The sequence below is a fragment of the Anastrepha obliqua genome, chromosome 5, assembly GCF_027943255.1.
Source record: "Anastrepha obliqua isolate idAnaObli1 chromosome 5, idAnaObli1_1.0, whole genome shotgun sequence".
Classification (NCBI taxonomy): domain Eukaryota; kingdom Metazoa; phylum Arthropoda; class Insecta; order Diptera; family Tephritidae; genus Anastrepha; species Anastrepha obliqua.
In genome coordinates, this window is record NC_072896.1 from 28,462,779 (window position 1) to 28,481,113 (window position 18,335).

The 18,335-nt window shown below is 31.5% G+C and overlaps 1 protein-coding gene across 2 annotated transcripts in view; it reads right to left on the reverse strand.

Annotated features, from left to right (window-relative positions):
- Nucleotides 1-18,335, reverse strand: part of LOC129246943 (tyrosine-protein phosphatase Lar) — a 263,927-nt gene that overhangs the window by 51,867 nt on the left and 193,725 nt on the right. For both annotated transcript variants that reach the window (XM_054885703.1, XM_054885702.1), the window contains one exon: nt 14,469-14,765. In XM_054885703.1, coding sequence (XP_054741678.1) covers nt 14,469-14,765 — 297 coding nt within the window. The remainder of the gene's footprint in view (nt 1-14,468; nt 14,766-18,335) is intronic.

The following is an 18,335-nucleotide window of genomic DNA, read 5'->3' on the forward strand; positions in this document are numbered from 1 at the left end:
TTAGCACTGCCAAGTTTTTTCTATATTTTAATGAACGTTTAAAAAGTATAAAAAATTTTTGTACTGGTTAAAATATGTTGAAAAAAAAATGTTTAACATAGAAATTAGTAGAGCGCTGCAACGCTGGAGTTTCTAACTGGCGTACAAGATACAGCTCGTAATTATTATCTAAAGCAAAAAATTCAAATGGATTTCTAATTATCATGATTTTTTATTCTAGATGAACTAAGAAAACTGAGAGAAATTCCAAAATTTCAAATTTTTGGAGGTTTTAAAGAAAAATGCCTTTCTAGAAAAAAAAATTCAACTTGGTATGAAAATCTTGAAAAAATTTTTTTTATCTATTTTGTTAGTTCAAATAGAAGAGAATTTAATACTGAAGGGAACAAGCTATAATGAATCATTTCAAAAGGTTTATTAGTTTTTTTCATTCATGTACGCCAATTCAAAGAAATCATAAAAATGAAAAGTCGAGAAAAGAAGATAAAGTTTGTACTATAGCTGTCCGGTCACAGCGTAACTACCTAACGCTCGCCTACCTTTGGCTTTGTATCTACGGAAATATAGAGAATTAGGCTCTGTAACTTCGTGTGAATATTCTGAATTATATTAGGAATCGCTTAAAACGACAAAAAAAATTGATTTTTTTGACCTTATAAACCAGGCTCCCCCCTTAACTCTACTGGCCACTTTATCTCAAGCGCTTACTAAACTCTCGCTCCGATATATTGAAAGGACAATTTTTTAGTTGGCTTTAAAATGAAGCAATTACATTGTTGAATTTTTCTAACTATAAAAACAAAATGGCAGTAGTCAATTTGAGTTCAAATTGCAATTTCTTTTGACGGAATGTTGAAAGAACGAAGAGAGTCAAAGGGCACTTTAAAGTGAAGAATCATTTATTGTCTCGGTTTGTAAAGCGTCCTTTAAGATAAGAAATCGGCCTAAATCTCATGCCTGGAAACAATGATTTTTATGTATCTCTGCAGCGACTTATTGAGCTTCGGAAATAGCCAGAAGTCAGACGGTGCCAAGTAAGGCAAATAAGTTCGTTGTAGAACGATTAGTGTTGGATTTTTAGCGCATCGCTCTTGAAATACCAGTGCAGTCTGAGTTGGTGTCTTCAATGTTTTTGGTACCAAAGGAGATTTCACGTTATTCAGGTATAAATAACTTTACCAAATAGTTTAATGTGATCGAAAAAATATGAGTAGTATCAGCAAGTTCTGTAGAAGTCATGAATTGGATCAGCAATTATGTATGCAGTTTACATAAAGAACAATGGTCCAGTTTAGAGCGGTGCAGAACTCTAAAGCGTTTTGTGACAAGCCCGAACAGAAAACTATCGGACTTTCTACTAAAACTTGGAAGAAAAGACGTTCGGTTGATGGTCGGTATTATACACAGAACACAATTCAATCTCAATGGAACCTGAGATAATTGAGCATCCAATTTGCAAGTCTTGCTTAGAGGAGCCGGATAGCACTGATTTTTTTCTCTGTGAGTGTCCTGCATTTGCTAGAGCAAGGCTACGAACTTTGGGTTCCAATGTCATGAGATTGAGTAAAATTCGTTCTCTCAAACTGAAGGATGTTTTTAGATTTGTCAAAGAGTCTGCAAAAATGTCACAGGTGTCTAGCAATCTCTGTCTCTGTCTCTATTCTAACCTATCTGCTTCTTTTTGTTACTTGTCTCCTTTCCTCCTTGATTGTCAACCGTATTACATACCAGAGCTTTAAACACAGTGGCCGCTTTGGAGTTACCAAAGTTCTCGCTGCTTCTAGGCTCGACTTTTTCAAATTTCAATTTCATAAGCAAGGCCTCTGGTGGCCAAACGTGATTTTGCGCACTAAATCTTTAACTACCTATGGCGATGCTCAGGCTCAGAAAGGCCTAAATATCTTCGCCTTGTACTGAATAGGAAGCTAAATTGGGGACTTTCTGTGGCAAGTAGGGGAAAATGCGGTTTAGAACCAAGAATAATACATTGCCTTCATACAGCGGTAGTTAGAGCAGTTCTCTATTATGGATTGTAGTATGGGGGAATGTCCTTGAGAAGGGTGTGAGCATTAAAAAAGTTGACAAAGTTCAAACACTCGCATCTGTTTTCATAGCCGGTGCAATGTCAACCACGCCATCCAAACCATTAAAGTCACATTTAAATATTCCCGCGACAGACGGTTCTACGTCACCGGAATGACCCGGGTTTATATCCGGCCAGCATAATTTCCACTCCAGCATCATATCCCGTCTATATATGGGGAATGTGTATGCTGTTACAACAATAACAACAACATTAATCTGTCTCCTAGTAGATCTGCAGGCAAGATATATCGCTCGCAGCCCGGCAATAAGGTCGAACACCTTAAGTAAGTGGTCAAATATGGGATATGACCATGGTAAGATCCTAAAAAGCATTTCTGACCTTCCCAGACTGGTAGACTATGCGCCCAATTGCCATTACAATAAGCATGATCCTCCTACCCTCAAGGGAAGAGTGGAAACGGGACGATGTAAGAAAGGGCAAGTCCATCATTCCATAAAGAGATTGCTCAAAGCTCGAGAGCAGGGTGGATGGAGGTTTATGCAATGTACTCTCTCTTTCGCTCAGTCAATCGGTTCTCAAAGCCTTGAATAACTTTACATTCACGTTAAAAGTCCTAATAGATTGTAACAATACTCCCAACAAACTGGCCACTCATAATCAGGTCTCACTGATTTGGGTACCAGGACATGAGGGAAACGAGAAGGCAGACTTTTATGCGAAAAAGGGACAGACGAGCTATTCATTGGGCCAATCCCATTTATCGGTTTTAACAAAAATAATATAAAACAGAAAACCAAAAAATGGATTCAAACAAAAATCAGGGAACACTGGAATGACAGAAGGGTCCTTAATCAGTCCAAAAAGTGTTTGAACTTCAATGTCAACAGAGCAAAATCTGCTCTAACACTAGATAAGGCTTCAGATTACCCTGTGGAGCACTTATAGGTCACTTTGCCTGTAAGAAACGCTTTAAAACAATAGGATTATCTACTACAAGATTATGCAGGTTCTGCTTTGATGGATAGGAGTCTATGGAACACTTAATCACCAACTGTGAGGAATTAGGCCACAGGAGACACAGAATCCTGAGATCGTAACTATTTTTTTTTTTTTTTTTTTTTTTTTTTTGTTTTTATTTTTGTCGGGACAACTAGCAAGTGCAGCACTCAGACATTAATGAAGTCCATTGTACTACACTTGGATTTCCTTTTAATTCTCTTTAAATCTACCCGATCTCCGAAGAAATCTGAGTAGATCTTGTGATGCCAAGGAGCCAAGCTGGTCACTTCTTAACACATCAGTGCCAAAGACCTCAAACCTGATTCGAGCGTAGGCGGGGCAGATGCACAAGAAGTGGTCCGCCGCATCATCCTCCTCTTCACAAGCTGGGCAGAGCACACTCTCTGAGATGCCCACCCTTTCCATGTGCTTCGCCCACAGAAAGTAGCCCGTCATCAGTCCAACCAGCAGTCTGCACTCCCTTCTGCTTAATGACAGGAGGGTTTGCGACAGTCGATCGGACATGCCAGGTAACATCAGTTTCGTCCATCTGCAGCCTCTCTCAGCCTGCCAAGCTCGCTCGTACCTATTAGAGGAGGTAGATCTACAATTGCTCCCTCTTAAGAGCAGGTTCGATTCCTCGGTTTACTTATAATTAAGTAATTAGGGGCGCACGATAGATCAATCTGGTCGCAGTGCATAAAGACCTTAGCAGGTTACCGTATAACCCTTACCATTACTCTCTCCTAACGGACACCTCTCTTAAGCGGACACCTCTCTTAAGCGGACACCTCTCTTAAGCGGACACCTCTCTTAAGTGGACACTTTTTTCGGTATATATCACAAATCCTTAAGGATTTAAAATTTTTTTTTCTTTTGAGCGGATAATTCCCTATAAGATATTATTAATTTTTTTTCACTCTTTCTTCATAAGCGGACACCTCCCATAGGCGGAAAAATTTCTCAGTCCCTTAGATGTTCGCTTAGAGAGATAACACTGTACTTCGAAGACCTTTGGATCTAGCAAAGCAGTGGACAACAATAAGGCATCGCAATGTGTGTTCATTATAAATGGAAGGAAGAGTGATTGTAGTTCAATGCAAAAAAGGCTTCAATTAATTTTGAAATTTTTGATATTATTTTTCATGCTTCAACCTGTATTGATTACCGTTTTATTTGATGTTTTTTATTTGGCATTTCTAAAACTTCATCAGCCTGTATGCCTCTACTCAAACTTCTGCACTGGTACAAAAACAAAAATATCTAAAAGAAAAATCTTCTCATTGATGTTAGATAGAATTTTATTGAAATAGGATTTGTATGCGTTTATGCATTCTACTGTAAATGAATGGAAGGGTGAAAGGACTGCATAAAAAATACATAACAGTGACAGCAACATAATTATATGTTACACATACATACACAAATAGTGATATACACACATACAATTATATACAATACTTTGAATATCTAAAAGGCGAAAAAAATAAAAATTCACAAAAAGTGTAATTAAATTGAATGAATTTACTTTTTACGAAATGACAATGACTGTTAGAGTTGCAGGCGAAATAATTAACTCAATTACATACAGATGCGTAAATGTCAGTGTATACGTAAATATGAGGAGCTTATTTGTAACTACATACCGTTACATTGAATGTTTATTAAATGATAAAAATGAGACAAGTGCATGTAACAAATACATAGATAAAATGACAATTACAATTAAGTTGAGAGTGTACGAAAAGTGAGCGAGGAGTGAGCGCGTGAGAGGGTGAGCGGGAGGGACGTAAAACTCAATAATCAGACATGTGTACACATACAGCCATACAACGAGATAATAGTGAGTATTGAAAAAAGGTGACATACGAGTAGAAGCAGAAAAGTAAAAACTGTGCTGTGGGTTGCGTGTAAAATCGATACAAAAAATGATTTGGTAGTTTTTAAATATTGCTTTTTTTTACTATATTAACTTAGTGCTATACCAATAACCACAAAAATATGAGATGTTAAATATATTTATATATACATACATATGGCTGGTGGTGGTACATACATACAGATATATAAAGTGCATTTCAAAAATAGTTTCCAATCAAATGGAAATTTTATGCTTTCTTTAACAAAACCTTCGTTCATCACTACATACAATTCATATAATAGTATTTGTTTTTTGTTTTTTGTATTATTTTTTTGTAACATTTGTTGCGTTTTAATGCGTAAAATGCAAAAACTCATTTGTGATTGCGCCAAAAAATATGCAATTTGTGCCAATGTAACGAGTATTATTATTATTTTTGCTTTTTTTTTGAGTACATAAAATAATAGTCAATGAAAAATTCACAAAACAAGAAACGGAAAATTGTAAAATTATATAATCAAAGCAAAAATAATTTATTAAAATTTATTAAAATAATATTAATGAAGTATGAAAAAAAAAATCCCAACAACCACTGCGCATTCCAATGCGCTGTGGCTGCAATAAATATTTGTACAAATTAATAAATCGTAGAAAGTTAATAGCTTAAGTTAATAAACAGTAATTTTTGGTTTAATTTTCTTCAAAAAAAAGTGGCAGTCGGAATTTCGGTGCCTTTTTTTTACGTTCTCAACACAGAAATTCATATTATGCTGTAACGTGCCAACAAATCGCATCGATAGTGCAAAAGAAAGAAATATTTTTAATAAAACGTTCGCACAAATTCCAATTCACTTCGCTGCAAATATAATATTTTTCATTGAAAAAAGATAAACAAAATGTGTAAATATTTTTGTCGTTTTTCTGAAACGTGTAAATTTATATGAAAAGCATTCAAGTAAGAGTGCAGCAAAATAAATTATTTTATTTGAGAAATTAATTAATGAATTTTTAAGTTTTTAATTAATAAAACAAACTAACAAAACTACTACTTAAATTGAAAATAAAAACAAAAACACAACAAAACATAAAACAAACATTTTTATAAACTCCGCGCTCCGTTGAACCCCAGCATCGAATAGTAGCGAATACAGGTCGACACACAGTTTGAACCAAGTACAGCGAGTTTTTTGACCTGTTGAATCAGGAACTGCGCTAAGAATAGTTCAGAATATGAGATTTTCGATAAACAAGCTGAAGTCCAAAATAAACAAGAGTGACGTCATAAAAATGTTTTTGATGGCACCATCTTTTTAGTGAGTTAGTGGGTTGGAAGTTACATCCCTAGCAGACTTCCAGTGAAAGCTTCGTGACATTCGGTTCAGTGGAAGCGAAGTTATTGCATCTAAAGTGTCAGTATGTTTGTGTCATCGGTACAAAGGTGGGTTTCAAACAAAAGAGCTAATATCAAATTTTGTTTTAAAATCGGTAAACCGTTTACCGAAACATTTGAATTGATGAACAAAGCTTATGGCGATGATCGTCTATCTCGTGCCAGAGTTCATGAGTGGTTTACACGTTTCAGAGGTGGTTGTGAGGACATAAATGACAATGAACATACGGGCCGCCCAAAATCAGTAATCACTGAATTCTCCATCGAAATTGTTGGTAAATTTATCAAAAATGAACCGAAATCTTCGTTGAAATTCATGGAATCGGATTTGAATATCTCCAAAACATCGATTTATGGCAATTTAACTGATCATTTGGGCTTACGAAAGGTCTGTGCACGTTTCATTCCGCACAAGTTAGCTGGGGACTAAAAATTGCTCAGAATTCAACATTCGAAAGACCTCATTAAAGAGGCGAGAAAGACGAGAACTTCCTTTACGACATTGTAACTGGTGATGAAACCTGGTGTTTTTACCATGAACCTGAAACTAAGCGTCAAAGTGCCGAATGGAAGACCCCCAACGAGCCATCACCCAAAAAATCGCGTTTGCAGAAGTCAAAAATCAAGTCGATACTCAATTGTTGTTATGATTCCAAGGGAATCAATTTCTATCTTGGCGTTTTGAAGCGTTTGTTGCATCGCATTCGTCGAATTCGCCCTTAAGAGAAATCACATTTTAAACATTAATCACTCGCCGTATTCGCCTGATATGGCCCCCTGTGACTTCTACCTATTCGGAAAATTGCATTTGGCCATGAAAGGAAAACATTTTTCGTCCGTAGAGGCCACCCAAAAGGCTTGTACCGACATCCTGAAGGACATTCCGGTCAATGACCTGAAACAGTCTTTCGAAAAGCTTTTAAAACGCATAAAACATTGTATCGAACCCAAAGGGGACTATTTTGAATAAATAAACTCGAAGTTATCGGAACGAAGCTCCTATCGTTTCTATTTTAGCTCAGTCTTGTTTATTTTGGACTTCACCTTGTACATTATTATCATTTTTTTTCGAATTTCTTTTCGAACAACCTTTACAACCGATTTTCTGGTAGTCACATAAACCCAAGTTGTATGTGGTAAAATTTTTATAAAGATTTTTTTTCCCTTTCCTTTATTTCTATACTCGGACTTTGTCATCATATGGTAATGATACAACGAACTAGACGACAGTCCGTTAGCAACATGTGTTTATAAGATAGAAATCACAGACAATAAGGAATGCAGAAAATGTAGGGAGCAGGGCTCAAGCGAAACTGTGGAGCATCTCCTTTGCGGATGGCTTGCGTTATTCGAAATACGTTTAAAATATCGGGGGGCACCACAGTTTGATGGATTGCAAGATATCTCACCAGCAGTAAGTTTTTGTAATTGAGCTTTGGACCGTTTATGATATGCGGAAGTGGTCTGCTATCAACTTTAGCACCAAGCTACATTTTGGCCTCTTTCACTAAACGGAGAGGAAGTCGTCTTGGATTTTTGGCAAAAATATGCAAGACTCTCTCTCAATAAAGTAGTGAGCAAGTTTGGAGGCATAACTATGTATAATATTATCAACCATCTCATACTGTTTATGCTTGATGGTTGGTGAATGGTTTGGTGCGTGACTACCATTCGGGAGTGCGTAGATTCGAATCTGCGTGCATGAAACAGCAAAATAATAGAAAAAGTTGTTTCTAATAGCGGTCGCCCCTCAGCAGATAATGACAAATCTCCGAGTGTATTACTGCCAGGGTTGGGCATAGTGCACCAAATAATTAGTGATATAAGCGGATTTAGTGAATTGAAGATTTAGTGATAATGAAACCCTTATTTTAACTACCAATAAAAAATTAGTGATAGTGCAATTTTAGGGTAGTGCAAAATGTCCAACCCTGATTACTGCCATTAAAAAGCTTCTCATAAAAAAACATTTACCGTTCGGAGTCACAGCATGAAAAGTCAAGAGCTACGAATAGCATTGAAGATAGATGCAGGAGGAACCAATAAACCATTTTCAGTGCGAAAGCTTATTGCCTGACAATTTTCCACGCGTGAGTGCGAAACATTGAACTGACACTGGATCTATCTATAATGAAATAGTAGAATATTAATAGCTTCAAATTATAAGACCATCCTGATCGACACTTCAGGCTCAATAGGAGTGCTAGGTTGGGAGCTTAAAGCTAGGTGTTAAATTTTCTTGCTAAGCCCAGTATCATGTGGATAATGGATGCAAAATTGAGTATTATCTCTTTTGTGTAGATAGTGAGAAAATTGTGTTTCGAAATGGAAACAAATACAACAACGAGGGAAGAATTATCTGGAATTATTAATAACAAGGAAAGAGTCTGCACAACTGCACTGAAAGTTTTTCTTATCGCTTCGAGTTTTAAATCATCTTGAAGGTTTGCCATTTGTAATAAGTAAATCTATAGCGATAACGAGCAATTTGAAGGAAATCACTTGATTTCGTAAATATATGTATGAGAAATGCTCCAACAAAGATTATGATGTTGTAACAGCAGTTTTCGGACTTAACCCCATAGTTTAATGGGAGCGAAATTCAATAGTATGATAATAAGCCTAATGATTGAACTGCCCCTGCTCAACCAACACGAGAGGCGGCTAAGTTCGCTGATGTACGGATAATTTTTGCGCCGGAACCAGCAAGAAAAGAGTTTGCTAAGCGTGAAAATTTAAAACTGTTTAGCTACAGAAAAAAAAAATCATCTGCTGCATAAAAAGTTAGAGACATATAAATTTCAATCAGTTAGTGACAAAGTTTAATGGTTGAAAGCGAGTCCGATATATCAAAAATGTTAAAAAGAGAGCTAAAACCTTGGCATAAAACCAAATGGAGCATAAAATCAAATAGCTCAGTAAGGCCGTTCTTAAAAACTTGGCATAAGAAATCAAATGGCTCATTAAGGTCGTTCTTAAAAACTTGACATAAGAAATCAAATCATTAAGGTTGTCCTTTGCTAAATCAATTGTTTACATGGTTTGAAAATATATCCCTGAAGTGCTTCACTAGCCGGGACGAGTCATTGAGCCTAGTTTTCGCTCGAAGAAATGCGCTAGAAATTGACCCCGTGAGCAGTTGAACTATAATTTTTATTCTCAGCATTTTTCTGTTTTGCTTGGATGATGTGAAGGAGCTTTAGTCGATTATTCCACTGGTGAGGATCATAAGGTGAGTTTTGAATACTTTTATGAATATTTAAAAATTTCTTGCAAACGACAGAGATTTGCGGTTTTATACCGATATATCTGTACTATTGGATATTGCACCAGACGGCAGCATAGGATTCTTTCTTGTCAGATTAGTACCACCTGAAGAAAAATGCTTTAACAAATCCTGAAATAATTAACATAGAGTTTAAAATCTGAAGTAATTTCCTAGATTAGATAACCTTCATCCAGACCTATTCAAATTGCGATCCCTCCTATCATTCATCGGTTATTGAAATACTTTGATTGGAAAGCCAACATGTCGTGAGGACTTAAGTTCTGAGTCGACCAGCTTAAAATTCTGTATTTCGAGTTTAATTTTATAAAAAAAAAAAATTAAATAACTAGTAAATAAAAACTAAATACACAAACTGAAGCTGGCGATTTCTAACAAAAAACAAAAACAAAAAAAACTAAACATAACTATAAATTTTTTTCAACTATATTACAAAAATATGAATATTTGGTTATTTTGTATATGATTATGTGACTATATTAAATATGAATTGGGTTATATATATCAAGTATGTTTATATGTAAATATTTTTCATGTTTATGACGTTGACATCAAAAATTCGGTTGTCAGCGCGCCATCCAAACACTGAAATGCCTATAAAAAATTAATTAACAAGGGAAAAATTTTGTTTTAATTTGTATCCAAAAATGTTTGCCGCATTTGGTGACGTCGGGACAAAATTCAAAAAATGTCATCATTTCATTAGTAAATTAGGATACAGTAAATGGAAGAGGACATAAGAAAAATTAGGCACGAAATATGTATATTTAAATTAAAGCTATAAAAAATTGTGTGTTGTATGGTTAAAAAAATTTATAAAAGTAATGATGCAGAAATTTAAAAAATATTTGTTTTTGAACAATTTCAAAATTTTCATGATGTTTATATTGAAATAAAACCATTATAATAAAAAAATAGTATACAAAAAAAATTTTTTTTTAAAGTATTAATAAATTTTCGAAAAAAATATTAAATCAGAGATTAAAAGTTTTCAGTGTACCGTAAATATTGTACGTGGGAAAAAATTTTTTTTCGGAAAAAAGATGCTACAAAAATTAAAAACTGTCACTGCCAAAAACTGTACATATTTTCCTAAATAAATTAAAATTAAATAATTTTTTAGAAAAAGATATTTTGAAAAACAAAAAAAAATGTTAACACAAAATATAAATATTTTTGATGTTGAGAAATGTATCTATTTTAGTAAATATATCAGAATAATTTTTGAGAATAAAACATTTTGAGAAAAATATAGAAATAAATATAAATAAATATAGAAATAAATTTTAAAAATTTTGAGTGTCGAAAAATATAAAAAAATTCAAATAAATTTTGGAAATAAAAATATTGTAAGAAAATGATAAAATAAAAATTAAAAACTTTAAGTGTCAAAAATTGTTAAATTTTAATAAAAAAATTGTATTGAAAGGAAAATAAAAAAATAATAAAAATAATTTTTGAGAAAAAAATATTAAATCAAAGATTAAAAGTTGCCAGTATACGGCAAATATTTTATAAAAAAAAATTAAATGTTTAGGAGAAAAGTTACTACAAAATTTGAAAATTGTTAATGCCAAAAACTGAATAAATTTTATAAAAAAAATACTGAATAATCCAAAAAAAAAAACTTTAAGGTGTCGAAAAAAGTGTAAATTTTAGTAAAAACATCTAAATAATTTTTTACACTAAAACATTTTGAGAAAAAGATGATATAAATTTTAAAAATTTTGAGTGTCGAAAAATTATAAAAATTCAAGAATAAAAAGTTTATAAAAAATGCTAAAAATTTTGGGTGTAATAAAATTTATATAGTTTAGTAAAAAAAATTAAATTAATTTTGAGGGTAAAATATTTTGAGAATTTTGGAAAAAAAATGTTATTTTCGGTGTGAAAAAATATGTAAATTTTAGTAAAAAAAATTAAATAATTTTCGATAATGAAAAATGAAAAAAAAAAATGTTAAAAATTTTGAATGTAATAAAATTTGTATATTTTATTAAAAAAAATTAATTAATTTTGAGGGTAAAATATTTTGAAAAAAAATTTCAAAAAACAAAAAATTATTTTGAGTGTCAAAAAATTTATAAATCTTAGTAAAAAAAATTAAATAATTTTCCGGAATAAAAAATTAAAAAAAAAAATTAAATTAATTTTAAGGGTAAAATATTTTGAGAAAAAATGTAAAAACAAAAAAATTTTGGGTGTCAAAATATGTATAAATTTTAGTAAAATAGCCTAAAAAATTTTTCAGAGTAAAATATTTTGAAAAAAAAAAAATGTTAAAGTAACAAATAACCTCTGTGTGCGAAAATATGTTTACATTCAAGTAAAAAATTTAAATAATTTTTGAGAAGAAAGTATTAAATCAAATATTGAAAATTGTCAGTGTACTGTAAATATGTTAGTAAAAAAGTCAAATTATTTTTTGATAAAAGTTATTGTAAAAATTAAAAATTGGCAGGCCTAAAAAAAACTGTGTGTATTTTAGTAAAAAAATTAGTAATTTTTGAGAATGAAACATTTTGACAAAAAGAAAATTTAAATAAAAAACTAAAAATTTTAGTGTTAAAAATGAACAAATTTTAGTAAATAAATCAAGAAAAATTTTGAGAATAAAGTATTTTGAGAAAAATATGGTATGATATAAAAATTAAAAAAAAAAAAAATTAATTATTAAAAATGATTTAGAAAAAAAATTTAAACAAGTTTTGAGAAAAAAATAATTTGGGATATTAAAAAATCTATAAAACATAAATTTTAAAAATTCTGTAAAGATATACAACGTTAAAGTAAATTTGTTAAAAATAATTGTTATCAATTTTTTAGACTGAAATATTTTTCAGAAATAAAACAAGGATTTATGAAAAATTTGAAAATTTTAAGTGATACATTTTTTGTACATATTTCGGTAAATAAAATATTTTGGAGAAACATTGAAAGAATTTTTGGGAGTAAACGAAAAAATTTTCTCAATTAATATTAAAAATGCATAATAAACTTGCATAAAAAAAATTATATTAGGTGCGCAACTAAGTTCCCGCTGTTTCTCAATAGATGCCGCCAGCAGTGTGCGCTAGTCGATTCTAACATAACCTAAACGTCATAAACCAAGTTTAGAGATACGGTAAACAAACTGCTTCGACACATTAGTGATTTGGTTTTGATATCATATTCTTTTGGTTTTGTGAAAATGTCGAAAAATCGTAATTTGCGGTAAGTGTTGATTTTCCTCTCTCGGTGGCTGAAGCGCATCGAGTATTAGGAGCGCATGAAGTATTAGGAGTTACCCGCCAATCCATTTCCAAGCGATTGCATGGTTTGGGAATGATTCAGAAACTGGAGACTTGGGTTCCTTATGAGTTAAAACCAACTGATGTTGAACGTCGTTTTTTCGCCTGTGAACAACTGCTCCAGCGGCAAAAAAGGAAGGGTTTTCTTCATCGCATCGTGACGGGTGATAAAAAATGGATTCATTACAACAATCTAAAGAAAAAGTCATGGGGACTGCCCGGTCATGCTTCTACGTCGCCGCCTCGGCTGAATATTCACGCTGCGAAGGTTATGCTATATATTATATTTGGTGGGACCAAGTTGGTGTTATTTATTATGAACTGTTAAAACCAAGCGAAACCATCATTGAGGATTGGTATCGACTTCAATTAATGCGATTGAGCCGAGCACTGCACGAGAAGTGGCCACAGTACGCGGAGAGGCATGAAAAAGTGATTCTACAGCATGACAACGCTCGGCCTCACGTTGCCAAACCCGTTAAAACCGACCTGGAAACACTGAAGTGGGAAATCCTACCCCATTCGACATATTCTCCAGATATTGCGCTGTCCTATTATCATCTGTTCCGATCGATGGCACATGGTCTAGCTGACCAGCAGTTCCAAAAGATGAACAGTTTTTCCGCGACGGAATACGAGATTTATCAGAAAGATGGGAAAAAGTAGTAGCCAGCGATGGGCAATACTTTCAATGTTTCTCTTGTAACCATTTTTTCAGAAAAAAGTTGTATTTTCATCAAAAAAACAGCGAGAACTTAGTTGCGCACCTAATAATATAGAATACTTAAAAAAAAAAATTATGTTATATACATATATTTACAATAGATGTAATGATGCGTTTGTATTTTTCAAAAAAAAAAAAAAATATTAGAAAATTAAAATTTTTTTTTTAAATATTTACAAATATTTTAAAAATCTTGGAGTTAAAATTTTGAAGAGTTATTCGATATTTAATAAATTAAATTGGCACAAAAATTAAACAGTTATCTGTGTTAAAAATTGTATGTATGTTTCAGTAAAAAACTGAGGCTGAATCTTTAAAAATAAAATATTTTGAGTAGATAAAACCAATTCCAATAATAAACTAAGTTATATGTATGCATGCATTAGTGTTAAAAATTTCGTGTGTTTTTGGGCATAAATTAATAATAAAATAATTAATAAAAAACAACAAAATAACTTTAAAGATACTAAAAAATCTGAGCAAATAATCATAGACAAAGATAATCGATCATATACATGGGTAATCAATCAAAAATAATAATTATAAATAAATCAATGTGAAAATTTTTTTGTTAAAAATAGTAATTTGCAGGGGGGAAAATGGTCTTGAATAAAACGTTCTTGAAAAAAATTATCAATTTTTTAAAACATAAAACATACATTAAAAACAGGCATGAAAAAATTGTTTCTTGAAAAAATAACTCAAATTCTTGCATAACAAGTTTTCACAAACAGCCTTTAAAATTAGAAAAAAAAATTCCAAGAAAAAAAAAATAAATGAAAAATTAAATATTCTCCACTACAGAAAACTCTTTCGTTTCAAATGAAAATTAAAAATACTTATACGAGCAACACTCGCCTACTATACATACCGTCTTCGTGTGTGCGCACAATGATCGGATGCGAGCGCGGCCCATCGCCCACAGAGGTGCCGGCCAGCGTCCAGATCTTGTACTCGGTCCAACGCTTGAGCTCGTCCAACACGATGTGCGTTTTATTCAACGTTGTTATTGTGGCGTCACTATCGGCACGGCCCACCTCGACGAAGAAGACTTTGTAGTAGATGATGCGTCCGTTGGCGCGCTCCACTGGCGGTGGCAGCCAGGAGACGGATATTGTGGTGGGGCTGGTGGCGACGGCAGTGATATTGCGTGGCGGTGCACCTGGTACTAAGTGGAGGAAATCGGAACGGAATGGAATGGAACGTACAAGTTTGGTTTTCGTTTTTTTTTTAAATGCAGGTTTTTTTGTGACATTTGTTTTGCAGTTGTTTGTTGTTTTTTTTTTTTTTTTTTTTTTTTGTTTTGTTTTCATTAAGTTTTTGTGGTATAGTGAATGCCGCAAAAGTTTTAATTTCATTGGTAAATTTTGGTATATGGATTGTGAGTTGATGGCGGTTGGTTGGTGTGATTGCGGTTGAGTAGTTATTGTTTTTGGTTTTTGTTTTGTTTTCGTTTTTGATGTGATAGCAGCCAGGAGGGTATATTTTCCAATGTTGTTGTTTTTGTGGTTTAGTATATATGTATGTATGTAGTTTGATAAGATAAATGTTTTTGTTTTTTTAATATTTATATATTATTTATGTTGTAATTTTTGTTGTTTTTTCCCAGCATAAGAGTAACGCAAACGCAAAAACATGGATCGCAAAAGCAACATAAAAGCAATGAAATGAAATGGAAAAGAAAAAAATCACATACAAATTAGCAAAAAATATGGTAAGTACAAAAGTAATTGTAACAAATTGAATGCATAGAATTAAGAAAAAAATGTTAAACAAACATGAACTTATACAAAGATAATTATAAAATAAATCACCAATGGTTTATGCAAGTTTCAACATTTTCATTTTCAGCTTTTCCGAAATTTTTCATTTTTTCAGTTTTTATTCAATTTCGATTTTTATTCAATTTTGCAAATTTTTGTGTACATGAAAATTTTGCGCATATTTTTTGGTTTCCTACCATTTAAAACACTTTGGGTTTATTTTTTATAATTTTTATTTTATTTCCTTCTTGGCTTTTTTTTGTTGGTTGCTTGGGGTTTCTGCTCTCGAACTATGTAGCAGTAAACTGCGTTTAAAACTTTTTGTTGTATTATAAAATGCACATTAATTTTTGTTTTTGTTTTTTCTTTTTCATATTGTACATTTCAAATAAAATCGAGCTAAAAAATTGGTGCGTCTAAGCTAGAAAATCATTAAAAAATCAATCAATCAAATGGGGTGAGCATTTTTCATACGCTTGCTTATGGGCTGGCTTGTTGTTGTTGTTTGGGGGTGCTAAAAACACATTTTTATAAAATTTTTCCATATTTAAACATACAGGATTTAGTAAAAAGAAATAAATGCGTATTTGAAAAAAATCATGCAGCACGCAAAATAGAAAGAGAAAGACTGTGCAATTTTTAAGAAAATCAAATTATACGAAAAGGTAATATGATTGAGGCTAGGCAAGGCAAGGCAGGGCAGGGCATTTGAAAGCGGGGCTGAGGAACATTTTTTTTTTAAATTCAACTTAATCATATTTTTTGTATGAAGCAATAAAAAACTTAAGAGCTTTTGGCACATCAACTTCACTGTACATTAGTTGGATGGTAGGGCATATTTTTTAAAAATTTTTGTTGTATAATTTTTAACTTTTGTTGCTTTATTTGCTTGTTTTTTGTTTTTTGCATTTTGCATAAACCATTTTAGAGAAAGGGTGCGAAATTTGGTAGAAAACTTAGCGAACTTAATTTAAAGGCAATTTTAGATGGTAATATAAGTTCCGGGGTGGGGGAAGGGGAATCGATAAATTAAACTATTTAAGAAATATGAAAATGAAAAAAAAAAAAAAATATAAACACATTTAAAATTAAGTAACTTTACAAATTTACACTAAACAGTAACATAAACACGTAATTAAATTACGTTAAATAAATTAATTTAATAGGAAAAAATTTATTTACATGCAGCCAAACTCAGCTTTTACGAGCATGCGCCATGGTAACAACATGCAGGGATGCATAGATTTTCAACGCGTTAAAAAAAAGTTCTTTAATAAAACATAAAAAAAAAATTTAAATAAAATATTATTTAAAAAAAAATATTAAATATTTTTTTAATAAAATATTAATTGTTATAATAAAATATTAATTTTGTTTTTAATAAACCATACATTTTTTTTTGATATAACATTAAAAAATTTTAAATAAAATATTAAATTTTTTAAATAAATTATTAAATTTTTTCAATAAAATATTAAATTTTTTTAAGAAAATATTAATTTTTTTAATATAACATTAAATTTTTTTTAATAAAATTTACATTTTCTTAACAAAATATTAAATTTTTTGAATAAAATATTTAAATTTTGTAATAAAATATAAAATTTTTTTAATAAAATATTTAAATTTTGTAATAAAATATTAAATTGTTTTTAATAAAATATTATTTTTTTTAATAAATTATAAATGTTTTTTTTTTAATATAATATTAAAATTTTTTTAAATTAAACCTTTAAATTTTTTTAATAAAATATAAAAGTTTTTTTAGTAAAATATTAATTTTTTTAATGTAACATAAAATTTATTTTAATAAAATATGAAATTTTTTTTAATAAAATATTAATTTTTTAATAACACATTAAATTTTTTAAATAAAATATTAAATTTTTTTGATAAAATATGAAATTGTTTTTAATAAAATATTACATTTTTTTAATAAAATACATTTTTTTTAATAAAGTATTAATTTTTTTAATATAACATAAAATTTTTTTTAATAAAATATTGTATAAATTTTTTTAACAGAATATTAATTTTTTTAAATAAAATATTAAAATATTTTTTATATTTAAGTAACAACAAATTAAAGTATAGCTTTCATTTATTTATCGATATTTGGACATCAACTAGAAGCCATCTTCAGCAACTCTTGGCAGTGCCTGGTCGACGGCGCAATAAATAAAACCAATAAATTTATTTCTACTTTTTTTGTTAAACAAGTCTTGAGCTCAAATAAAAATATGCAATTTAAATTCTTTGAGGCTAAATCATGCGCGTACGCACGATAACATGCAGGAAAGTTGACTTATATACCTCGTGTCATCAAACAGTCGGCGCACTCGCGTATCGGCACCCACATCACTGTTCTTCTGAGTCAAGCATGATATCAGAAGAACATTGGTCCGCTGTCAGTAACATGGCAAGGATAGTAATTACCAAGCTGCGTCGTAATGAACAACAGCGCAGATTGTTAGGTAGAGGCAATAGGCCATACCCCTTCCCGTGAAGTAGCACCTAGTAATACTTAAAGGTATAAGGAATCACCAAATTGCGTCACGCTGAACAGCAGCGCAGATTTTCAAGTAGAGGCAATAGGCCGCTCCCCTCCCAGAACTAATACTTAACGATAAGTAAATACTAAACTGCGATGTGCTGAACATCAGCGCAGATTTTCATGAAGAGGCAATAGGCCGCTCCCCCTCCCGTGAAGTACTACTTAACGGTTGTCCCGCGGGAGGGAAACGGAGCTGGGGTGGGTTTTTAGTGGGTGAGCCGAAAGGCAAGTCTCACACTTTTCGGCTTTCAATGCTTTGTGCCACCTCCATAAAAAAAAAAAAAAAAAAAAAAAAAAAAAAAAAAAAAAAAAAAAAACCCACATCACTGTTGATAGTTATGATTTCGAGGTTGTAAAAGACTTCGTTTATTTAGGAACCAGCAATAACACCTATAACAATGACAGCCTAGAAAACTAACGT